The sequence below is a fragment of the Lingula anatina genome, chromosome 7 (genome assembly GCF_051362555.1).
Source record: "Lingula anatina isolate TDL-2025a chromosome 7, LinAna3.0, whole genome shotgun sequence".
Taxonomy (NCBI): Eukaryota; Metazoa; Brachiopoda; class Lingulata; order Lingulida; family Lingulidae; genus Lingula; species Lingula anatina.
The window spans coordinates 3,597,074-3,623,854 of record NC_141773.1 but is presented as its reverse complement, the minus strand read 5'-3'; the positions used below and the strand labels follow the sequence as shown (position 1 = coordinate 3,623,854).

At 38.4% G+C, this 26,781-nt stretch overlaps 2 protein-coding genes and 1 long non-coding RNA gene across 3 annotated transcripts; 1 reads left to right on the top strand and 2 right to left on the bottom strand.

Annotated features, from left to right (window-relative positions):
• Positions 1 to 1,383: 1,383 nt before the first annotated feature.
• On the top strand, positions 1,384 to 26,776 carry LOC147760629 (uncharacterized). Its single transcript, XR_015335366.1, has 5 exons — positions 1,384 to 1,504; positions 6,356 to 6,587; positions 7,083 to 8,937; positions 23,378 to 23,516; positions 25,603 to 26,776. It is a non-coding gene; the product is annotated as an uncharacterized LOC147760629 (long non-coding RNA).
• On the bottom strand, positions 7,624 to 14,843 carry LOC106165797 (uncharacterized). The gene is made up of 9 exons (XM_013544158.3): positions 14,424 to 14,843; positions 13,779 to 13,898; positions 13,172 to 13,330; positions 12,583 to 12,735; positions 11,212 to 11,314; positions 10,683 to 10,817; positions 10,113 to 10,232; positions 9,213 to 9,447; positions 7,624 to 8,906 (listed from the first exon to the last, which is right to left on the bottom strand). The coding sequence occupies exons 1-9, from the start codon at positions 14,446 to 14,448 to the stop codon at positions 8,370 to 8,372; spliced, it is 1,587 nt and encodes a 528-aa protein (XP_013399612.3). The 5' UTR covers positions 14,449 to 14,843; the 3' UTR covers positions 7,624 to 8,369.
• Positions 15,020 to 24,064, bottom strand: LOC106179956 (uncharacterized). Its single transcript, XM_013563783.3, has 8 exons — positions 23,770 to 24,064; positions 21,765 to 21,863; positions 20,648 to 20,739; positions 18,930 to 20,128; positions 17,478 to 17,667; positions 16,962 to 17,153; positions 16,634 to 16,777; positions 15,020 to 16,318 (listed from the first exon to the last, which is right to left on the bottom strand). The coding sequence occupies exons 1-8, from the start codon at positions 23,874 to 23,876 to the stop codon at positions 15,828 to 15,830; spliced, it is 2,514 nt and encodes an 837-aa protein (XP_013419237.2). The 5' UTR covers positions 23,877 to 24,064; the 3' UTR covers positions 15,020 to 15,827.
• Positions 26,777 to 26,781: the final 5 nt, after the last annotated feature.

Here is a 26,781-nt window from a genome sequence, read left to right as displayed (position 1 = left end):
GGGATTTTCAAACGAGTGGAGGAAACTTCTAAAATTACATTTTGACGGGAAAATATCCCATGGAGTGACCCTTATAACAGATAAACACGCTTCTTATTGTTTCCAACGTATTCCTAAAATCAACAGCTTTTCTATGTTCTATTCAACGCCAGAAGGTGGGGGCTGCTAAACTGATTGTATTCAACGAGAGTCCCCGCGGAGTTAGATTCATCAACGTAGACCAATAGTATCAATGGGAATGAGCCCTAATCGTCAGGCCAGGACTAGATTTTAAAATCTTTATCTATGTGGAATACGACTGAAGTTCAGGGCAACTTCCGGACTACAGTTGGGTTCTTTTATTAAAAAAAAGACTCCTAGGCCTACAACGGTGTTCAGGTCTACTAGACACATTAACACGCTCTTTACATTGGCTATATTTAGATGATCTTCGCCCCGATCCTCTTACACGTCTTTTGCACCATTTTTCTATCCCAATACTTCCTTGGAGAAAAGAGCTGCCGTGTATCATTTATCAGGTCACCGCACCAGGTTCGTTGTCAACGGGGCACCCAGATTACTCGGTATATGACATTTTTAAAATGGCATGCGTACTTGACTTAGTTTCACACTGTGTCTGGTGCAAAATAATACCAAAAAGTTCAGGACTTTACAGATTCAAATAATGGCAGTATGCACATAGTTGTCCTTTATGTCCTCCAAAATAAATGCACTTTGTCAGAAACCAGAATCTTAGAGGATGAAAATCTAATTAAGACGACAACTTCCTCAGAAGTCACAATTTAAAGGTGGGTGCGACTAGCCTACTTCTATCTTAGAAAGGCTGCACAACACAAGTTTCGTTTGCTATGTAATAAGCGTGCCTACAGAGTGTAACTGAGAACCTTTATATACAGAGTGCGACATAACATAAGAAAATATTTTGAATTTCATTGTTTCATAGACGTGGCTTTAAACAAATGCTCTCAGCAGCTTTTGGACCAATATCGCACTTAAATATAATTATAAACAAAATCAAATACAGATTACTCAAAATAAATCAATAAATATATTAATAAATAAATAAAACAAACAGTCATAAAAGAATTATTTTAATTATTTTTTAAAAAATTACAAATTGTTTGCACATTGAAACATGTACTGAAATGGGGATGTCATTGTGATTTGTTAATGAAAATAAAAACCTCAGAAAATTATTTGTAAAATTGGGATATCCGAATAACGCTTTAACTTTATTTTATTTTTTTTTTACTTAAAATCAGTCATGCGTTTTTGGTTGCTTCACTGATGGTGCGTCTGCTTTGTAGCTGTGACTACAAACTAGTAAATTTTCTACGTAGTTTATTGAGGCATATTGCGTTGGTGAGGGTGATCTCACCTAGCACAGTCTACTTACTGAGCTCTTATGTAACGTAAGACTCGAAACGTAAGAACGTCACGCGCCACAGTGAACCATGCGGGTCTTCCACGTGCAGGGCCAGAAGGAAGGGAAACTTGAATAGAAGTAGGTTTTCGCCCGGTCTTGTTAAGTTTTAGTCGTTAGTGGTCTCATTGTAAGTGCCCCAAGATATGAGATACTTGCTTGCATAAATTACTAACGTTTTGCTGGATTAGGGTTTTAAAACCATTGGAAACGAAAAAAAAGTGTTTGGACATTCTTCTGACCGTCTGCAAATAGAAATTAAGTACATATATTGTGCATTTCATTTTTCTAAATTGCATAAGTCACGATTTTCAGTATTAAATTATTCACTGTACCTACTTAATGAATAGAGTCTTTTCCACGGTCACGTGACTTCCGCTAAATTATCCGTGGGAACGCGAGATTTTGCGGGATTTGAAGTTTCAGGGGGAAAGTGTGGAGTGTACACGACGGACGCCATATCGAGGAGTGCTCATTTCAATCTGAATTTTCAAAGTTTCGTAACATGTTAATACCTGATTTTTTTCGAAAACATTCATGGGAGCAGTTGGAATAGAAATTTAGCAGAAGTACCTGATGACTTTTCAATGAAAGAACTAAAAACGTACCTCATCGACAGCAAAGATAGGACATTCGGTACTTTTGTAGTATACCCCCCCCCCCCACCCTGTAACTTCCTGAAACTTTCATTTTTCAAACATTTTTTTACAGTGTCTTTTGCACCTATGTCAAAGCTGTTGAAATAAAATGTTTTTGTAATTACCTGTGGTCTTTTTTATTAGTTTTAATCACGTTTAATCCACCCCATTGAAAAACAATGTGAAAATTTACAATGTAACCGCAGCTTGCTGCGTTTTCGTTGGCTAACTCTACATGTACCTTATTTTATGTGAACATAGGATTGATACATTGTATACTTGGATTTCCTCTGTGAAATTATTATGAGCTACTTGTTCACATAAAATTATCTTAGGGTTAGCCAACGAAAATGCGGCAAGTTATTGACTGCGAGTGTAAATTGAAGATTCTAACTTTGTATTTCAATGGGCTGGATTAAACGTGATTAACACTAATAAAAAGTCCACAGGTAATTACAAAAGCATTTTATTTCAACAGCTTTGACATAGATAAACAATAAAATGTAAAAAACTGTTTGAAAAGTGAAAGTTACAGAAAGTTACAGGGTGGGGGGGGTATACTACAAAAGTACCGAAGGCCCCTTCTACTCTTTCCCCCTGAGAAACAGTCCCGCACAAAATGGCGCGAACTGCGCATGCTCACGATTTCGTGGAAAAGACTCTATTGGTGAGTGATCACTGGCTATTGTTAGGCTTTTGACAGAATATTTGGGATCGTCGATCTTGACACGTCCGATTTGGAGTGGAGGATCTGAGACAATGGATGTGTGACAGTTATGATGTCACAATGTAGACAATCTCCTGCAGGGGGCGTGCTGTCCCCACCTGGCCTAACTCACTCACCTGTGGTGGCCTATCTTGGCGCATGAAGAGCAGACCAGGTGAAGGAAGGAAAAAACTCTGATCACAATGTTCAGCATTTTGACTTCACACTTTCTTAACAAGGGCATCTATTTCTTTGTTTATGGCTGGCATTGCCAGTGAGACATGGCGTAATATTCCAATACTAAAACACTGTTGACTTTCAGTGTTAAAGTGAACCCGAGTGGCTAAATTCACTTATTCTTGTGACAACTACAGTCTAACTAGCAGTGATGCACAAAGGCGGTTGCCACACCCTGATCGGGGGTGTGAACAACTTACCATAAATTTTCCACCTTTAGGACTCCTATGAGATCTCCAAATAGCTCCTAGCCTGTCTCTACTATATACACCAAGTGGCTTGATGCAGTAGGATGAGCTTAGGAATGTTGGCTGATTGAAGAATAGCTGCACAGGATGAGTTGCCTCTGTGGCGGTCTCTCAGTGGAGTGAATCTGAGTGAATCTCTTCTTAAATTTTCCGCTGCTCTTTTTCTTTCTCATAGGTGGCGCACTGTCCACTGCACAATCCACAACCACAACAGTGTAGTCTATGTGGAGTTATTTGAAATATATATTTTTTTTGTTGTGAAAGATGAGCTGGCTGTGGATAAATTGTCCCCCCCCCCCCCAGAGGCACATGCCCTGCCTCTTGCCATTATAATAGTGTTTTTCTTGGTCCCCAATGAGTGACATGAGAAACCTCCCCGGTATTAACCCTCATGCCAGTTGCCAAGCTGCCAATGATTGACTGGTGTTCTATAAAATTTCTCTTATTCTTATTTAACCATGCTTTGCACAATGAATGGGATGAAACTGTGAAACATGGATACCATGTGTTTTTTCTATTTTCTTATTCGTATTTATATGTACAATTGCCAAGTTTTATTAAAAACGTTAAAAAATTTCACTTCCAGTGTTCATTGATCTCATGTAGACGATGTTTTTTTCAAAAAGTCAGATTTTTCTTTTAATCCTGCAATGATCAGTTCTTCCAGATCACTAGTGTATATCCTTACACTTCATTCTTCAATAATTCTAAGAAGACATTTTCCCTCAAAAAGGTAATGTATGAAATTACTTCAGATTTTTTAACATCCATGATAAAACATATTACATTGCTCTAGTGTAATGGGTATAACCAATACAAATCAGTTGTTCATTCAATTCACTTCTCAGTTTACTTCTCATCTGTTACAAAACTGAATGTATTATAAGGGTACTTGCTTCACAGTTAAACCGCAATTTCCCCAGCCTGCAGTTACCATGTGAAGTGACTTCAAAATATCTGTAAAGACATCAACAGTGCATGTAGTAGCACAAACGGAGCATCAGTAACTCTTAGAGCACCAATTTCATTATGTATGGGCCTGAAATCATTTCTCCTATCAAGGGAACAGTTGTGCCATTTTCTTAAATATACATAATATATATTATTAAATTTCAGTTGATGAAAAGTAAGGAAGGCAATTTTATTTATGTATGGTCAATTATATAAGATGATGTGTGATGAGTTTACATAAACCAAATGATTTGTGATGTTATGTTGAATAATTTTTTCATTTGCCAAGGGGCTCTGTAAAGTGGAAGACTTTTGAAATGGTGTGTGACACATTAATGCATTTTCACTGTGACATTTCGCATTTTTGGTGATGCTTCTGGGTGATATGCAAGGCAAGTTACTGCACTGATGAAGATGAGGGGGCTGGATTGGAGGGATCTTTTACCTCTGCTGTGTTCAAGTCTACAAACCCTACCAGGTCATTAGTTTTTGAAGATCAGACAAGTCCATCTTTAATTTTCATCTTGTCAAATGCAAGAGCACCCACCTGGGCTACTGAAGACATTTTAGTAATTTAATGTGGTGTTGGCTACCACTGATGCAAGAAGATACAGACATTCCTTCTAAAAAAAATGGTCTTTCCAGGTTTTTGCCGTATGAATGTATTGTTCGTTCTCTTTTCTCATTGATGGCAATGCAATTTTTCTATATGTACACATAAAGGGTTTTCTTTGTTGAATTAAGCAAAGTATAGGTGTGGATCATGAGGTATCTTATAAAGTATGTTATACATGAGGGAAATTGCGTCCTTTTCAATGTCAAAGACCTTGCTATTCTGCATTCCATTCTTTCTTCCTTTATTGTTTTGGAAGGCTTACACATGTCCTGATCTTTTGACAAGAAAGATATTATGACAGTAAGTGCCATGATTTCTTTAGGGTTGCTGATAACAATGGGCAGTGGTCCTGACTTACCCATTATCTTAGCATCTTCACAACTTTAATGTAATATTAAATGAGACTACTGTATGTGTCATAATGAACCCCAGTACATGGTTGAGTCCATTCAAGGCATTGAAGTGTTTCAATGATGTGTTTTGTACCACTGATGCTAGGAAGTATTCTTTCTAGAATAAAAACTGGCCTTTCAAGGTTTTGGTGGTAATGTGAATGTATTGTCCATTCTCTTTATGAGATATTAGTGAACTTCATGGTCCTTTGAGTCGAGGCAGTAGATTGTAGATTCCCTTAGTTTGAACTATAGGAGGGGGACTCTTGTTGTAGGCCTGAATAGATCTCATGTGTAGTTGTCCAACATTCTTCTTAATGCTCTACAGTTACTTTATGTGAATAATTTAATTTCTTTCCATGTCTACATTAAGGCCCATCCAGATAACAGATATATATCCGTTTCTCAAGAATTTCTGACTGCTGCCAGTTGTTTATTTGTATGAAACTAATGCTGTCTTCTGTTGAAAGTTTAAATAAATTTTGGGGTATTTCATATGTATCCTCATTTCTGTTGATGACATGGCTGCAGCTGTTGTGTAATATTAATTAAAAATTGTTTTAAAATACTATATGAAAAAATGGCATAAAAATGTTCATGTTTTCAGTGGCATTTCAAATGTATATAAATACAAGAGAAAAAAAAACATTTTAATATTCAAAGTTTATCATATTATGTAACAAGGTTCCCTTCCACGAGTGAATACATATCGCAGGCTCAATCCTAATTCAGGCAGATTCATATACATGTATTATTGAGCATAATGCATTTTTAAAAGCAGAAGTTTATAAGTAAGGTGCATGTTACTATTTTACAGGTTAGAGACTCATTTACACTAGGTCAGAGGCCAGTTTGCGTTGGTGTCCTTTGCAATGGCATATATACAAAGCAGCATTGAATTTACTAATAGTTTAAATGGAATATTCCATTTCATTTGCTTTCTTTGATCAAATTATATGGCAATCAGGTCTTACTAAAAATTAAACTCCAAATCACTGGTAACCATTTTCTTACCTGTAAATTAGTTAAAATATAGGGTTGTGCTGCTTTTAACAGTAAGTGTATTATGCCAAATTGGGATTGGTGCATTTAGGATGTGCCTGGATTGGGACTGTGCCTGTGACATGTAGTGGTATACTTGCAGAAATGTTCAAGCAAACTCCACAAGGTGAACTGTGCAATACAGTCCCTGTTGCTAACAAAAAGAGGGGTCAGTCAAGAAACCCCCAGGAGAAGAGAGATGGAGGTTGAAACCAGAGATTTTAGATGAATTGGAACAGATTGGAGTGGTGATGGGTGGCTCTTGTAGGTGGTGTGTCACCTTACACCTTGAAGGCAAGTAGAGTCCCTTGCAAGAATTGTCATGGAATCATGGAGTAAGTGTCCTACTTAGTTGTCTTATATTTATTTTTCTTTTGTCATTGCCATTTTCAATTCAGTCAGTTGCCAACGTTTCTCTTGATTTTATTAGTTTAATTACCAATTTTCCTTTTCTTATCTTGTGTAAGTTCTGTAAAGAGAGGCTCATAGAAGTTAGATTCTTCCCAGAAATCCTTGGATTTTTCTGGATTATAAAAGTTGGATACTTTTTAGAAATTCCTAGATTCTTCTAGTTGATAGAAGTTAGATTTTTTAAAACTTTCTCTTCTTGTTTCTTATTTTTCATACAGTACAATATAAATTTCTGATAACATATTAAATACACAGACTGAAAAATAAAACAGCAATTTGGTGTATAAATTGTGTAATATTGTATGCTGTACATAGGCAAAATGCCTTTTCAAGTTTTTCTCTTAGTTTCAAAGAGAAAGAAAAATTGTTACTCAATCAATAGTGACTGCACATTTTAGAATATTGCTTACTACTTTCAGTGTACAAGGACTGAGGATCAGCTTGCACTTGGACAGATTAAAGGACTTGCTAGGACTTGTACAGGAGTAGCAACAAGCAATGTGCACTTAATTGCATAAGTTGCACAACATTTGAACCGTCAAGTGTGAAGAACATGAAAAAGTTGATATCAAATAGAGGAAATGGGAAATACTTACAGAATATTGAAATTAGCAAATGATGGAAATATTATTTCTAAATTGATGGTAATTAAAAGATTGAGGCAATTACTAATCAAAATTTGTGTTTCTGAACTGTCAAGATCAAAAGGCACTTGGACAGGTTAAAAGATTGGCAGAAAGAGCAACAAGCAGTGTCCTTGTGATATTTACAAGCAAGAAAAAGGTCAGATAGAAGAATGTGACAAAAAGTTGAAATGTAAATAATAGTGATCAATCTAGAAATTTTGATGTGATATATGACCCATGTGCTCTTTTTTCCCTTGGTCATTTTGAGAGTATGGTACATCAAGGTATTGAAAATATGAATTGGAATCTTCAATTTTAGACAACAGGCGGTGTATCCAGACTTAAGCAAATTTTAATAATTAAATTATTTACATGTATGTCAGTGTATTGGCGATGAACCTGGATTGCCACTCAAGTAACAAGTTCATTCCATGCACTTACAAAAAAATCAGATTGTGTTATTTTAATAATAAATCCGAGTAATGCCTCAATGTGAAGGACTGCAAACGTTTTAATCCAGAAAGAACATGTTAATAGTGTTTAGATAATGTTGAAGTAAATATCGTCTTTTTTTACCACTCCAGGGTTCTAAGTATCACTCCCTGCATGTCAAATATATATTTTAAAGTAATATAACTATCTACGCTGTACATGTATGTCTTTAAACTGAAAGCAGTTGATTGTACATTCAGATTATCATAAAATGCTACCAGGGTGCATTCTCTTACCTTCCACCCGTTAGCCAGTTCGACCCATTAAAATCAGTTGCAAGTTGTACAAGTGAAAATATTTTTTTAAATTAATTACATATCTGCGTCCAGATTTCAAATTAGAATTTGAATTGAAATAAAATTTACGGTAATATGCCAAACAATTCGACCAAGATTAATTAATTAATTTCATGGAAATGTCAGTTTGGTCGTACGCTGATCATAGAAGTGGCCAAATATGGAGCTCAATGAAACTAGCCAGTTTTTCTGTGTTAAACTAATTGTCTGAATTATATAAATGCAATAGTGCATTTGCAGCAAATTAATTTGTAATCAAACTGAATATAGATGTTAAATGTTGATGGTGATTTTACAGTATTCCTGGACCCTTAGAAGATGTCACGATGAGCTCTACTTGTTTCACGCGATCAGATAGTAAAATCTGGTTGGCTGCCTCTCGGCCTGTTGACACCGCCCTCTCCATCAACGCGGAAGGATACGCCGTTTTTAACCAATCACCGGCAAGATGCAAATTTGGCAGACCACATTCCATTGGGAAGGACGAATTAGGCCGGAACATCTGCAAGTTGAGTTCAAAAGATGAAAAGTTCTCAAACGAGTTGACATGGTAGCCTAAAATATTGAACATCCTTTCGAAAATCTCTGGATAAATCAGCTTCACCGTGGGAGAAATTATTGTCCACACTTGATCGTCTGTAACGTCGCCGTGCGCCCATTTGTAAAGGTGGAATTCCAGTACAGAACCACCGGTCTTGTTGGCCCAGGCGCTGGCCTCTTGTTCCAGGCGGTGGTACTGCGCCACGAGGTTGACTGGGGTGTGTTGGGGAGTCTCGAGAATATCTGGTGTGGACGCGTTGAGCTGCTTGTCGAACCAAACACGGAGAACCTGGCGGAAAGGGGTGCAAAAATATAATCAGGTTTGCTCTCTTTTTTCTTTCTGATAAATTAGGTCTGAAATAAGTATCCTTTATGTGTGAATATAAATTTTAAAAGCAGTATTCACTTTGTATTTGAATCATCAGGCGTTTGAGTGTCCGCTTAACGTGTACAACTGACAATGCTTCATCAGAAAACGATGATATCAGACGAGCTTTTTAGAAGATATGTATTTGAATGAAGTAATCGCCAAAATGTTACCTTTTCAAAAGAAGTCTGTAATTGCATAATTGTAGAGAACGTTAACTGTGCCTACCTTATAAGGTGGGGCTAACTTCATGCGAGACACTTTACTCCATAGTTTAGACAGACTATCCGTTATTATGGGTTTATTGCCGTAATAAGACAAAGTCGCATTCAGAACGCTTTGCGTGCCCACGATGTCCATCGCTGAAACCACGTGATCATACACGACAGCGTCCTTGCTATCACCGGTCACCTGTCCTTGGTCACTTATGGTTAGACGCTCAACTGAATAGTTGGAATGCAACCTGTTAGAATAGGAACACGTGTACAGCTGTAGACTGACGGTCTTTCATGTTAACATAATATTGCAAAGAACTGTATTCCTATTCATTGCGCGTTAAATATAAATTAATGATTTTTGTGTCTGGATTATCAATGGTGTAAAACATTTTATTCGAAATTTCACGCAAGATTTATTTAAACTAATTGACATTTTTAATTCTGTCTATGTCTCTTAGATTTTATTTAAATATATATATGTTTTTTAATAAGATTGATTTTTAGTAGTGTAAATTTTAAATGGTTTCCAATGAGAGTTTATGATTAAAATATTGTAGTCATTTTAATGATTTTAGTATATTAGCCATTATTGTAAGGCGCCTTGAGATAGAATGTAAGGCGCCATATAAGAATCTTATTATTATTATTATTGATAGTCCCCTGCTCACACTATAATGTAAAATAGTACCTTACCCATGCGCTGTTCAGATTCTTACAGGCCCGTAGCCAGCAATTTCAAAAGGTTTTTTTTTTTTCTGAAAAAGTGGACCTTTTTCCATAAAAAAACTTCATGTACCTCGATTATATTTTACCCAGAGTGGACCTTTTCCCAGCAAAAGGGGTGGTTCTTTCGAACCCCCTTGGCTACGGGCCTGTTCTTACAAACATTTTTTATAAAAAAATTAATTACTTCACATGGAGCTCGGACAGCCGATCAAGCCAGGGCTGCAGGATGGCTTTCCCAAAGCTGTATATGGTCACCTCGCGGTGGTCAGCCTCCGCATTGGTCAGGAAATAGAGCTGCATGTACCTATGTTAAAATATGCTTCAAATCTGATAATTTATTCATCTATGGAGCACAAATTACACTAAATTTTACCTGTATTAATTTAATAGGAAATATTGCGCCCCCTCTCCACTTACTAGATTGGTCTTAATTGAAACGGGGAAACAGGTAAAATATTCCTAGTATCAAAAATATATGCCTTTTTGAACATTACTTTTATTAAACACCAGAGGTGCCAGAGGTATTAAATGTCAACAATAAACTATAAACCATAGCGAATAATTTGAGATACGTGTTCCGGTATAAAGCATACATGTATACATCACTTTTGAAGTTCAGTCGGGGCATTATTTATTTTTAATCAAACCCTCTATACACCAAAACTTCAAACCCAATATTGTTATTTTAAAGTTAGTTTTCCGTTTTATTAAGCATTCTTTAAGTTATAATCATAAATCATATAAGTATAATTACATGAGCATCTCAGCTGCACTGATGGCCCTGGGTTCGTTCAAGGTCACAGAGAGGGCGGGACGAAGGAGAATATCGTTCAGATCTCGTTGCACGCCACGCATGGTGGCCCACTGGTCAAATGTTATGTTATCATACCTTAAAAACAATGATATTATTGTTATTATTCCACAGATCATTTTTCGTCATGTGGGTATCTTATTTGTTTGCGTATATTATTCTTGGAAAATATCCTTTTTGTGTCACTTTGGTCAAAAGACAAAATCATCATCACATTTTGAGGCAAAAGTTACTTTATGCAACAGCATATGTACAAGACGAGACAGTGTAATGGTGCTAAAATCGCTAATCCAATAACTTTGTCAAAAACCTTCCAGTCTACAGGTACAATAAATGCCAATGTGATAAATTATAAATTGATAATAAAAACAGACAGTGCCCTAATGTTTTAAACAAAGCCGTTGTCTATAAAAGATTAATGAATCAATTTTCTTACAAAGACCCGGATGCAGACTTAACTTTCAGTACTTACTTTTGATACACTGTGTCGTAGTCGAAAAAATCCAGATCTGGCAACATTAGACTGGAGAGAATAGCGTCCGTCAGTTTGATATTGGGGCTCCTACTGATAATGCCTAGAATGATATAATAAATAAAGGCACTACGTGCTTTAAGATTAATCAAAAGAATGGAAATAACCTTATCATTTTCAGCATTAAATGAAACACAGGCTGCTATTGGTCAAAGCTTAATCTTTCTTATTTCGAACACCCAACCGTATTAGTTAATTATTTAGTTGCTAGTATTGCCACTAGTATCCATATATTTTTTCATTGGCCATATATTATATTTAATTCAAATTCGCTCATATTGTTATATCATATCAAAATATAAATAATTCAATAATTAAGCATTGTGTCTTGAAACCTTTAGTATGTGATTGAAGTACAGCATAGTAGGGCATTGAGGATAATGGTATACCACTTACTACAGGAGAGGAGCAGCAAAATCATCACATCTATAATAATAATAATAAGCAAAAATCCCCGATATGTCGGATCGATCTATGTGGAACGATAGTTTCGTTGGGAATGAGCCCTTAGTCACGTGGCGTCAAGTCATTTGAGACCTTGACAATCTGATTAAAGGCCCTTGATAACAAGATGAAAGGCAGTCGGCCTTGTTTGACGACACCTCTAGACTACGCCCCGACCAATTTAAGTGGATCTATTTACTGAACCTGATAAAGTGACGACTGCTTCCTTTGTCATAAGAGATGAGGACACTGGTGCATACAATCCAGGGCAAGATGGTTACCTGAAAGGTCATTTGGTGTCCGTTGGACACAATGGTGTCAGGCTGATGTAACAAAACTTCAGGGCCTCATCTTGGACATAATAACGAATTTATGTCCAAGGTCTCATTAATACTCTGAGTCCCGTGTAACACAAGATCTAAAGTTGGGATTGTAACACAAGGGCTGAATATTACGCATAATTTCTTTGACCCAGTCAATGAGTGACAATGAGTATTTTAGTAGAAAAAGTGAAGGAAATAGTGTGCCCTGGTCTTTAGAACTTCAGTGTCCCTAGTTTCGGATATGCCCTCTCCATAAGTCCGATAGTCTCTAGCCTACCCATGGGTTGAACGAATATGCCCCATCCCAAATTCCATTTGGTTTAAGCTCACCCACACCAGTAGCTTAAACGAAAATGCCCCCACTCCATTCGTTGGGTTTAAGTTGGTTGAACGTATACGCCCCATCCTAATGTTCACTAGTTTCTAGCTAACGGATACGCCCCTCTCTCTTTCTTTTTTTTTTCATACAATAGTTACGTGTGTTAAAAAGCTAAATTTTTGATTAACATTATTTTATATATAGAAACTGTGGTCTCTAGCTTACCTAAAAGGTTGAGCGGATAAGGTCCCTCGCTGTAAATCGTCTCCGGCTTGTAGTCCAAGAAGATGTAGTGGACGGCCTTCCATACCCGAAAATTGTTGTCGATTTTCAGACGCTGGCGAATGTCTTTGAATTGATGGTAATTAAAGAACCATGCTACGGAATGGCAAATTATAAATAGATTGTGAAATGAGAATGTGAACTGAGAAAAAATGTATTTTAAAACAAAACTATGTAGAATAGGGTCTTGAGAGGAACATATTGATTAGTCCACTTATAAAGATTTTTTCCAAGGATTAATGAATAACGCATATTTAATGAAAAATATAAGTCGTTTGATAACTTAGAAAGCCCGTATAGGTCGTTTTCTGAACGATTCGTCTGAATAGCAATTTGTTAGCAAATCTGTGTTCTGTCTTACCTCAACCTGATCTGATTTTCTTTCACAAATAATCTCCCCCAACCCCTCCCAAAACTTTTCTTTTTCATTTTGAAGAATTTAGAGAACAATTATTTTATGGACCCTTTAAAAAACATTTAATTTGACGCCGACCCGAGGGCTGAATAATGCCCAGTCCCTGCAGCCCCCTACCATGAAAGCCATGCTCGACGTCAAAAGCTCCAAGCCCTGGAATGTCGACCCTTCTGGTAAACAATTTCCCGCCGAACACGTCACTCTTCTCCTTAACTGTGACGTCATAGCCACGTTCCGCGAGCTCTAGTGCAGCTGAGAGGCCAGCTAAGCCCCCACCTTGGTAAAGTGCGTATAAAAATAGTTCATTCCATAAGAAAGCCTGTACGGTGCGGTTGCGTCACTTTAGTTTAAATCGTGCTTCATAAAATATGGGTAAGATACGTTTAAAACGTTGTTATTCAACAATAATGAAAACATACACGATATGAAACGAAATAGATAGATCCTATGATTGCAGTAACAAAAATTAAATAGATGTATGGTATGAACATGCTCTACTAATGAATGGATGTATTCAGTCATCCAGTAGAATTAGAGTGACAAATATGTATATAAATCTGATACTGGAACTAGTGAGAGAACAATTTATCAGGTTACAAACGTAAGTTCCAGGATCAAAAATACAGTACAAAATGCATTAATAAGAGGCACCGATCGAGATAGGCCTATAGGTTCGCAGATAGCTCTGAGTTAACTCCTTTTTAAACTCCTTTTGAAAACTTACCTAGAACGAGAACTCGTTTTTGTATGCCATCCGGCAGACGGCCAGGGTCGCTGGGGTTCGCGGGCGGTATGGTTCGAGGAGGTTTGGGGAACGCCCAGACGCTAACCAACAGTACTAGCGCTACAATACAATGGTGCAGTTACGCGTTAGAAGCATGTCACGTACCAAAGCCCCTAGTGATACGGGATACCATTGATTTGTACATGTAAACTTCATCCTAGATATGACCCACCTACGTCACGATAACCCTAACCTGTACGAATTTAATGGAGGGCGGACGCTCTGTTACCATGACCCTCGTTTTTTTTAGCACTGCCCATTTAACCTTGTATCTTCAAATAAACTTTTTATTCACCCTTTTGTTTTTAGAAACAGTACGGATTTCAATGCCTTTTTAGTTCAAGAGTGAGGGAATCTAAAACCAATATCTTACACATTAAATAGAGAAACAAATTGTGCATGTCACGTAAGAAAATGCAATTGAGTGAGAAACCGTAAATCAATATCTTTTAAATTAAATGGAGAAACAAACAGTACAAATCACACAAGAAAATGCAATCAGTTGCAGAATTACGGCCTAGTTTCTGACAGGAGGAGGAGCTGCATCTATAAATTGTGTAATAAATGGACATTGAGATAACTTACCTAGAGAACACTCACGGATGATCATGACTTATACACTGTTCCTATCAGCCTGATATAATCTGGCCAAACAATGTGGCAGGTATCTTTATATTTACATCAGTTTAGGACTTTAATCCTTACACAATATGATATAAGTTTGCGTACATGAGATATATATCTTATCAAAGGTTAAGAGAGGTAAACACTTCGTTGATGGGGTATAATTCGTTTGAGGACCAATGGGTCAATGAAAATGCCCTTTACCCTCGTTTTAAGCGGTGGTTTTTCAAATTCTGCCATCCATTCGATTTCAATTCTCGCGCCGGCTTCCAGATCACGCGCGATTTCAAAGATGGTTGACGAGCGGCAAGGTTTACCAGGAGGTAAATACCCTTTGTTTTACTTCACTAATCAAACGGATCAATGTTCCAGTGATAGGTTTCCACGAAGTCGGGGAATCAGTTTATTTTCTTTTTGAGTTTTCTTCATATTTACTGTATTTATTTAGTAATTTGCCATAGTGTTCGTTAGCCCTTCAAGTTAAAGTAAATATCGCTATAACAGAAGACACACTTCCATTATTTACCGTGGACTAAGCAACAACAACAACAACAACAACAACAATAATAATAATTATAATAATAATAATAATAAATATAACAGGCGCTAGTCTTAAAGGAAACTAAATGACTCCGCAAACCAATGCCGGCAAGCTGATCCCTCAGACGTAAACACATTCTCACTTATATTTACTAGGCGTCTTCAGGAACTTTTTACATTTCACAAATCTTTTCATAGCAAGTATTAAGGACCGCCAGCACGCTACTTTTACCTTATACCCATCACACGTAAACCCTAATTAGGAAGAGAAGCAATAAATAAATAAGACTAATCATATAAGTAATTTCTTTCTTCACTAATATTAAATATAAATTTCCAATAATTATGTATAATTTGAACCAAAATAAAAATAGAAATGATTTTTTGTAAGGGTCCATTCGCTGACCCTATCGTACTAACTGTGGATCGATCTATCTGCAAGGGGGGTTCTCGCTAAATTGCTTTCCGCTTAAGCGGCTTAGATGTCTGTCACGCCTACTGAAGCTGTGAGGGGATAATTAATTATCGTTTAACAGCTTCAGTAGGTGTGCCAGAAATATAAGACGCTTAAGTGGAAAGCAATTTAATGAGAAACCATTTGGAGATGGATCGATCCTGTGAGATCGATGTAGGTATGGGAACCCAGTATAAATGTCGTTTGCGACAAAGCACGTGCTCGTGTGTGTCTGGTCCTGTGCAATCATTTGGAAGGCACATTCCCTTTAAATTAGTCCAACCGATGATGACTCTAGTCAAGTATCTGGAACTAACCGACCAATTAGACCTGTATCTAATAGGTTAATCACTGCTGCAACGCCGACATTGTCAAACAATGTCTTCTATGTGGAGTTTTAAGTCCGTAAAATCTGCCGGGCTTATGACCCCGTTTGAACGTTCGGACCTCGATTTTGGCCTGCTATTGTCATAACTCAGATCTGTACTGACATAATCCACTTTATTGCTTGCAAACACCCATCGAGAAAAGTTTACCCTAAAACCAGACGCTGGTTTTCGTTTCTTTGGCAATAATAAATGCAAGTGGTCCCAGAAGTTGTTTTCAGTCCTAGGCCTTCTCTCAGATGGCCACCGCACTGGTTTGGCGATCTTAAGTATATTTCTGAGATCTTTGTCTGTGGAACTTATTTTGCTTATGTCCTCATATATCAAAGGTATAATGCTGTGCTTGGATTGAAGCATTTCCAACTGCGCGCTAAGAAAGTGAAATCTGCACCAGCCGTTCTCGATAAATCTCGGAGAGAGAACGAGAATTGTTCTTCGACTTGATTCCACGGCTTCTATAACACTGACACTTAGGACTAAAAGTATGAATAAAATAAGAAAGAAAAACATTATAAGATAAACGGAAACTAGTCATTTATGTTAATATTAACGTCTTCCATTATTATTGCAAAATGAAATATTGGTGCACTAAATATGCGAGTTATGTCAGTTCATGTGCACAGATGCGCGAGCGTACGTGCGAGTATGTGTGTGCGCGCGCACGTGTGTGTGTGTGTGTGTGAGAGAGAGAGAGAGAGAATGACAGAAGGAGAGCAGGATGAAGGTGACTTAACATTCAAAGAAAATTTTCCAGTAAGGATCTCGGACCATCCAATTTTCAGAAAACCCACCTTCTCCAGGCAAAAACTCCTTGTAGTCAACACACACTCGCATATTATATGTCTGTTCCAGTTTAGGAACCAGTGTTCGAACTACGAATATTTCGTCTACCGAGTCTGGGCAGTAAGATACGAATACATCATAAAGCTTATCATCTGCAAAATACAAAATTAAAATAATGTCATGTCATGAAAAACAGCAGCGTTAGAGAGAGAGAGAGAGAGAGAGAGAGAGATTAATAAACATCCACGGAAAAATCTCAAGGAAAATATATTTAAATACAGGTACAGAAAAAAAAATAATGTATTAAAAGAAAAGCAAACAATTAACACAATTTACCTGTATCTTCGTACTTTCCAAAATACCTCTTCGCTCTCAGTTTTATGATAAACCGTTTCTGGTACACGACCCAAGGCAAAACCACCACTGTCACCACAAACAACAACGCCAGGCCAGTGATGGTCGCTATGGCGGCACGGTTGTCAATATGAAAAGGTTCGTTAGTACCAAGTGGCTCAGATACCAAGAGCTCTGCAACAACAACAAAAAAATTAATAATAATAAATAAATAATAATAATAATAATAATAATAATAATAATAATCACCAAAATGTAGGTATTAATAACACCTTAATAAATTCTACAGTGGAATTCAGATGTACACATGGTTGGCTTGACGATGAATAATTTGTCAAAAAATAAACAAAAAGGTAGGTCTAAATGAACGTCAAGAACCAGTGGTGTAAAAGATTTGCATCCAAACACACACAAAGGCATGCACATCAATTTAAAACCCTAATATCAAATAAATTCCTTCAAACACGCACACACCAAGGCAGTCACAATCTTTCTCACCTCTTATCTCAACTGACACATTACTGGACGCCGTCTGCGTGCTTGCCACACACACGTACTCCCCCACGTCCGTCCTATTCAGTGGCGAGATTTTCAGGACATTTAGAAAACGGGTCCTTCCTTTGCCGCTGTAGAAATTCTCGTGGAAGCGAGAGCTGATCTTGCTGATTCGCTGTCCATGGCGTAGCCACTAAAATAGAGAACGAATATAAAGAAACAAATACAAAATACCTTTCTTTGATAAAAATTGATGAATATTTTTACCACAGCCAGGTCGAACTTTGCCGCCAGTCAGCTGTCTTTTAAGACAGTTTAACTTTTAACGTGCTGATTCCTAATGACATTGTAGAGCCCGAAGGGTGGGCGGAATTTGAAAACCATCGTTATGTGTGGGCTAAGGCCTACTTAATTTTCCCAGATTCCTACAGAGTTATGGCGTATGTCAGAAAAGGTAGAGAAAAGTTTGGTTAGTCTTTCATTATACTGCAGTTTTTTTCTGTGGGGGGAATCAATAACAGTCACTGATACATGTTCGTGTTATCTGTCGCAGTGGGCATGATAACGGATTTTCTGCATACACGTATAGCGTCAGGTGGTTCACACAACACACGCCACCTTCCTTAACGACCCAGGCATTTCCATTGACAAAGCTGCGCTTTATTCTCGTTAACTCAACAGCAGTGCTTGTCCGGTAAAGAAGTCAATTTAGATGTGCATTTCTACCAGTGTAAGTTAAGTTTTCAAAACAATTTGTAGTCGGAGCGGAACTGCAAAATGGTATCTCGTTGTGTGTTTTGTTCCTGTTCTATCTTAGATACCGCGCTGTCCTTTGACGGGTTCCTTTCTACGCAAGGCAGTAGCTTAAATTACAAAAATATACTGAAAATTCCGTGATGTTATTCTGCTAAACGGTTGCATTATTGTCACCGCATCAAACCGATCGTGACATTTTTCGATTCAACAGTAAGTTACTTTGACTAAAAAAGCCTTTGCGCGTGCTCCAGACGATGTCGAAAAGCATTAAGCAAGGCACACGCCTCGGCTTATTTATCAAACCGCAAACAAAACACGTGACAGTTTTAAGGACAGCACCTGTACTAGCCAGTAGAAACACGTCACATGTGAGGAGAATCCAGGGGAATTCCCCATAAGGAAGTACCTTTGGTATTCCGTTCATGCATGAGCAGGTTTCATTGGTTTACGTTCCATGTCATTTATCTTTTAGGATAAGATAAGTGGCTTAGTGATCGAGGTAGGTGGGACCAGCTTTGCGGTAAACACTGCTGCTGCATGTGCAAACAGACAGCAAAAGTTAGGTTAATTTGACTGTATGTAAGGGGTTAAAAGACCTCACAAATTTTAAGCGTTCATATGTCCAATTTCAAGCGGCACATAAACTTCTGTTTAAGTGTCCATTCAAACATACACTATACATACACTACATACACTTACCTTCAATTCACACGTCTTGCTATCGAAAGGGCGATGAAAATCAAACTCACAGAGGAAGAGGAGCTCTTCGCTTATATTTCTAGACAAAAAGGAGATAGTAACATCTGAAGACAGGTGAATTAGCGTTGGTGTTACACCGTCCGTTTCGCCCGCGGTAGTCACAGCTGACCACACGCTAGGTGATGTCAAGTGGCCCTTATCGCCTGCGGTTGTCCATTCGCCTCGTGCATCAAGGGTGGTTGTCGTATATTTCTCCTCGTGTGTCGTAGCTGACGTAGTTGGTGACGTTTGCAAACTCGGTGACCACGAGGAGGTCACGCTGACATTGAAATGGGTTACCCCAGACCCTTGGTCTGGCACATACCGTGTTGGGACATCCGTCCACGAAGAGGGGGTCTTGTCGGGTGGTTTGGGTTGCGGCGTCACAGTACTGGGTGAAGGAGTGACAACTGTCCCTGGCCTTGGTACTGCAGTACGTGGCGATGGCGATGGCGTTGGCGATAGCGTGGTCGCTGGCATGGGCGTTGGCCTTACAGTACGTGGCGGTATCCAAGGCGTTGGCTCTAGCCCCGGAAACACTGATGGAGTAGGCCTTTTTGGAGTTTCTGGCATGGGCGTTGGCCCTGCAGTTCGTGGCGGTATCCAAGGCGTTGGCTCTAGCCCCGGAAACACTGATGGAGTAGGCCTTTTTGGAGTTTCTGGCATGGGCGTTGGCTGTGGCCCCGGTCCTTTTGTTGGGGTAGGCCTTCTTGGAGTTTGTGGCGTGGGCGTTGGCTCTGCAGTACGTGACGGCATTAGTGAAGGTCTTGGTATTGGTGTTGAAGATGGCGTCGGCCCGGGCCAAGTCGTCGGCCGTAGCCCTGTAGGACTAGGTCGCAGTGCTGTTGGCATTGGCGTCAGTATTGGCGTCGGTCTTAAGGTTGGAGTTGCAGGTGCCTTTACAGTAGAATTCGTTCCTGGGGTTCCTCTTGCCGTAGTCTGACCAGATAATCCTGGCGTGGAGTCCGTACCTGTACTGGGCCAGAGGTCCTGCGTGGGTATGAGAACCTTTGTTGGCTTCCTAAAGCTCGTACTGCTGTGTTCTGAGGAGGTTCCAGGAGATTTTGACACTGTCACGATTATTGGGGGTGGCCTGGTCATTGTAGAAGTAGGAGTAGTGGACGGGGAACTTGACACTGTGGAAGTAATTAAACTTTGATCTGGAAGAGTATGAATCGAGTTCATAACTAGAATGTCTTCCGTATGAGGAAACGTTCTATTCCAATCTGAAATATCTTCAGCTGGCTTTTTAAACTTAAGATTTTCAAGAAAAGAAATATAGCTGAATTTTGACATAAAACTGTAGGCTTACCATTTAATAATAATCACGAGAACTAAGTACTGTTTAGTTTTTTCATTTTTCAAACTATAAAGATACTTGTATTCGTTACACAAGAAAAACATTACGTCATTTCTTTACACAGATTCTATTCGGGGAATTTTAAATAGATCCACAATGGTCTATTTGCACCTATGATAGGAAAGACCATGCAACTTGTCTTTTACAACTGAATGCTCCGATGGACAGTTTTCAATTGACACATAACACTACAACTTACAACAATGTGGCTCACCAACATATGCAGACGGCCACAGTTGTCGAAAGAGAAATTCATTTCATAACTCGATGGCTGATAGCAAACAAGTGATGTTGATTAATATTTATTAGGAATACGTACCGCAAAGCTCCCCTGTCCAGTTCTCGCAGCATCGTTTCCGAAGTCTCGTTGCCAGGCGGGTTGCGGTCACGTGACGAGTCTTTGTAATACGTCTATAAAAGACAAAATACACGAGGAATTTAGATTTAATTGTCTTTATATCATGGGCACTATTCAAGAATTGGACAAATATCTCCTTAAATTGTCTAAAGTAAGCAATCTTTTTCCAAAAGGTCATTGTACTATCCAGATATTTCATCCGGCCGAAACAATACTTTGATATTTTTCTACTTAAAAGATTTTATGTAATCTCAGTAGATCTTAATTGTTTGGCATCTTAGCCATTCAGGGTAGCCGCGTGTATTTCCTCCTATTACAGGGGTATCCCGCGAGTTATCTTTTTTTAAACAACTTCACATGGCACAAACTGAATTTCCTATAGAAAGGTCAACGTGCCCCCTCCATCACCGAGGTACTTCATATCAAATACAATTGACATACCCCCGATCTATAAACTTGTTTCACTATTCCGATTCGCTCTCATAGTGGGGATGGAATCTGTTGAAATCAACTTCTATTCGTAAAATAAACAAATGTAAAAGGACTTCCAATAAAGTACAGAGATCGCGATTTTCAAGACAGATTTGGATAGGAGATACATGTACCTTGGGATGAAAAGAAACTGGAATAATTTCCAGAAAATATTATTATTTTATTTTCTTAAGTTAGCCATTCATTGCTAATCAAGTGACAAAGTACTAGGCAATTGCTGGTACAAAAATTGCTAAAACTATTCGACGAGTGTACAGACATGTAACAAAACCACAGACACACGTACTTAAGCGTATTCAGACGCATTTCCTGAATAAAATGATTTACATCACAATGTCTAAATGTAGATCATAGTTGCACAGGTTATGTTCTATGTCATCATTAAGTCAAATTTGACCGTGCAGCACTTGCAGTTTCGTGCATTTTTCTTTTTCATATTAATTAACATCCGATTATTGTGTGTTAAAAAAATCATTATACAATCGGTATGTGATATTGCACTCGGCTAACCTCGGCTAATTCCGTATATTTACCCGAGGTTACATTCAAATTACGTAATCCGTGGAGGACCTGGAATGTGAATTACCTTTGCACGCGGCATCTGCCCCACCCAAATATACCACAGGACTGAGTGACGGAGACATGGGTGACCACGGGTTCGGCCCTCAAGTACGTTTCCTGGTACCTGTAAACAATACAATGCTATTATGTTAATTTAAAACAGTTTTCGTCATTTTTGTTTACATTAATAATAATAATAATAATAAATTCAATGGTATCTTTATGTATATTGTGAGGAGTTTCAAACATAAAGTATAGGTTTCGGCCTATGGAGGACGTTGTCTGGTTGATTAGCTATATGACCGGTTGAATGATACCCATGTGACAACTTTTTAGTAATGTTCTCTTTTTCTCTATAAAATGCAAAAAAAAGACGTCTTTGGTGTAGTCCTTATAATGCTCAAATGCAATGAAATTTATACAGTTATGTTATGTGTATCATTACACAGGTCATTAATATCTATACATTGACCTAAACAAATTCGTCATGACCTCTCTGACTCAAGTCGATTAATAAATGATAATATCGATTGTCTAAGTAATCCCGATCTAAGACCCCATTCCCACAAATTTTAGATCGATCTATCCCTGTGGAGAGTCTCAATAGATTACTGTCAGCTTAGCCGGCTTAAGCGTCTGTCCCGCCTACTAAAAGCTGTAAGGGAGTAATTAACTATGGTGCCCGCTCGGCTGACTGCAATTTAGCGTGAACCCCCAGGGAGTTAGGTCGATCCGGATGGATCGATCTAAATTTCTGGGAATGCACTCTAACACTGGGTCTGTTAGATCTGTTAGTCTGCGGATCAACTAAGGTTGTGAATGCAGCCTATTACAGATAACGTGATCTAGAGTACACATTTTAATCATTTCTTAACCTGATTAGGTATTTAAATCAGTTCAACACTAATGCATGCCTAATATGACTAACACGTACATTCTTGTTGTTATTATAATCTACTCAGAACTGGGAGAAAGGGCAATCTACATGTATAGATCTACCGCTGTCTATTATACTAGAGGCCTACTAAGTGATGATATTAAATCCACACCAACATTCTCGACAGGGGAAAATTGTTTTAGATTTAGCCACAGACATATCCCTAAATATCCAGTGAAAAAACAATCTGTGGGCCTGGCGGTGTAGGGGGTGTGTGAGAAAATGGGGCTTTGTAATTACTGAGACGACAAACGCAAACAAACAATAACCCATCCTTAGAAAAGAAGCGTATTTCAAACATTAATACTTTGCTGTAGAATTGATTAAAATGTGAATCTTTTAACTCATGAAATAGATAACATGTGACCTGGTAATAATAAAGGCAGACCTGGTTACGTGCCTTTTGTAGGTAAAGTCATATATGTCGCCTGCCACATAATTTGAAAACTGTACTCATAACAGACGACAGCGACAGAAATAAGATGTTGATGCAGCGATACTCTCTGACCGCAGGGTACGCTAGTAATTAATCTGACACAAAAATGTTGAAGGTCCACACTGACTGTGATTTTGTATAGTACATGTATTTTAGGGGTCCCTATTATCATAAGGTAATGCAGAAATATCTATCGACATCCTGGTTACCGATTATAAGCAGGTATGCTAACTACATCAATCTGGTTATGCTTTTTTGTCCTCAGCGTCTGGATGCGTGCTAGTTTCTATCATGGACAAAACTGCGAATTAACTTTTGCGAGAAACTTGAAGAGACATTTTTGAAAGAAATGTATGCAGAATGCGTACAATTGCGGACGCCAGTGGCATGTGCAACGACTACAGGTATGACTTCCTTGATCTTCCTTTTCATCTTTTGATTTATTACGAGTCACCTTGAGTAATTTAAACACAATTAACATATAACGAGTCACCTTGAGGCATTTAAACACAACATATTTCATGGATCACTTTGAGAGAGAGAGAGAGAGAGAGAGAGAGAGAGAGAGAGAGAGAGACCTGCTAAAATATCAAAACACCGTGCTTCTGTTAAAAACACTGAGCCATGCACAACCATAGTAGTGGATGTCCTACTTACACCTCGGCGTACTCCTCAAAACATCCCCCTTCCGCCAGCGCCAGCGTCCTCTTCTCCAAGCTGACCGTCACCCAGCAGAGCGCTAGCCAGATTTCAAACCACCTCATGTTCTCAGTAATACCCCCATGCTGTATCACACACGAACTGGTCTCAAAAGTAACATTACGCTCTCTAAATCTGTTTAAAACAAAGTATTAGGAGTGTCTAACTAAATATACACCAAGCACTTTAACCTTCCGTGTTATTTCCATGCGTGACGTGACCGCGAACTCACCGCCGGAGGCATGTTTGGCAGTCTCTTCCACCCAGGCGGGGGATGTGATGAGATCACTCCCGATATTCTTTTGATATGAGTCCCCTAATTAATCAAATTAGAGCGATAAAGAGTAAGACTGCTACAACTCCGGCCAGTACAACCGAGCGATAAACCATGGTTATCTTTGTGAGCGGATGGATACGGAAGGAGACGGGCGGATAATATTTTCATTGATAACTATATATACCGCGGTATAAGGCCTATCGTGCAAAAAATATTCTAAGAAATATTGCGTTGATTTTATTTAATTGTCTACATTTCTTTAAGTAAGTAAACGGAGATTTGTTCTGCGTGATAAATGTTAAACATAGCATTTTTAAAAAAACGAAATCTTGTCTAAAATTTGGCAAATGACAATTTTAAAAAATTAGAGAAAAAACACAATATCGTCTATCGATTGGGAGAAGCAATTTAAATGAGGGTGCATTGTTCAGGCCTTTACATTTTTCATATCTTTTAAACATTAATTAAACCTGTGAACTGCATGTAACTACAAAAACTGTACATAATCGTTTATACAGTATTTAATTGTCCAAAAAAGTTATATAACCTCTTCTCCCCGCCCAAAACACACACACACAAACACACACACACACACCAGGCCCGTAGCCAGGGGGGGTTCGGGGGGTTCGAAAGAACCTTTTGCTGGGAAAGGTCCACTCTGGGTAATATTTGATCTAGGTACATGGAGTTTTTGAGGAAAAAGGTCCACTTTTTCAGAAAAAGAACCCCCCTTTTGAAATTGCTGGCTACGGGCCTGCACACACACACATGCGGAAACAAACACACTCACACACACCACGGAGAATAAACACGTCCAAAAAGGAGACTACTAGTAGGCCTACATGTAGAATTAATGAAATACAGTTGGTGTTGTGCTGACCCTAATTCACAACACCCATCAACTAACTTTGTATTATTCGAGGGTTTGTCCGCACCTACCATGGCCCATAGGAGCCTACGCGTGCGTCTTTTAGACGCCCCTTTACATGCGAAAACGACAAGGCCTATGCCGAGTTCGTCTTTTACTACAGAGCTTTGAGAGCCGAAAATGACATGGCTGTGTCTCTTTTGCCACTTACTGAACTCCACAGATGCGAGATTGACACGACCCATGTCGCGTTCGTCTCTCAAATGACACTGTTATAAAACATGAAAAAGGCATAACGTGTGATTTTCGCAGCTGAATAAGTAGACCCTTATAAACGAAGTTGACGTAACTTGAGAGTCATGTCGCTTTCAACTCTTACAAACCTCCAACAAAATCTATCTCCACACAGACGCGCGTGACATGTACCAATCATTGCGGCTGTTTGCGTCTTTTCGTGGCTTCAATTTTTTCAGCGTACAACCTCAAAACTGTAGGAAAGTCTCCAGAATATTTATCTTTTTGCAGTTAGGAGTCCGCGTGTCTAAGGTGTATTTGGTACAGAACAATTTTGTCATTGGCAACGTTTTTGAATAAGTATTTAAGTAAAGAAATTGATTCTTTTTAAAATCAAATAATCCGTTTTCAGTAGGTCATCAGAGGAAATCTTCAGTATAGCTAAAAACGAGGCTGCTGACACTGTGCGACGTCATACAGAAGTAGAAAACTCTCCAGAAAACACGTGAGCTGGGGATAACCTTTATAATGAGTGTTCAAGTCCTGGGAATATCGTCTTAGAAAACAATGCAAAAGCAACAAGCAAAATATGGTGAATACGTTGTGTATAATACGATTTCGCCAGAACTGAACTGAAAACCAGAAATATAACCAGGAATAATTATAAATTCTGACAGTTTTTGCTCGCTTTTACGAGAGACTTCGAGGTCGCAAGACTTTGAATTCTCTCGAATGTTTACCATAACATTGGAATGAGGAAATAATTCTAAACTTCCAGAAAGAAATACCTAGCCTCCTAGGGATTGCACGTACCTCGCGCAGTTGTGATATCTAATACTTTTGGGATTAAGATAAAGTAACTTTCCGGACACCTTCTAAATCCACCTTCTTGTACACAGATTAATTGGTCGAAATGCACTGTATGGTCTCAAGACGCATGACATGGAGAATTTACGCGTAAGAGAAAGGCTATTTTTGGACTTAAACAACATTTTTAAATAACACCTTTACATGACATTTTTAGAGTCTTAAGAGCATAACATGTACACTGTACCTTATACAGTAGGTATGCAGCGTATAAGGTTTATAGCGACTTTAAAAGATATAAAAAGGGCAAGTTATGTCAAACCATGTCCTTCGTTATACTCCAGCAAATCAACAATAAAGAATAGTAGTCCGTGAAAATTAAAAGACCTAAAAGACTGTTTATGAAATTACAAAAGACGGAAGCTTCATTAAAACAGGGAGCATGCGCGCCATCTGCATTTTTCGTGTATCTTTTTGATAATTTTTAATCTCTGGTTACTGGTATTTATATCATTGCTAACCCTATCCAATTCCATTATCTTGTAGTAATCGCTCAGTTCTTTAACAAATTGAATATTTTTATGTCACCAGCTGTTAAATTCCTGTAAAATTAGTTTCACCATTCGTAAACTAATTCATATCAAACCTTGTAATAAAGCATCGAATATAGGTGAAAGGGGAGCTCTCTGAGGCATCATAGCTTCCCTTTTGTTCACAGAAAACGGAACACCAGTGAGTAAAAATGAACGAAAAACACTTCAAAACACTAATCATGAGACGGTGC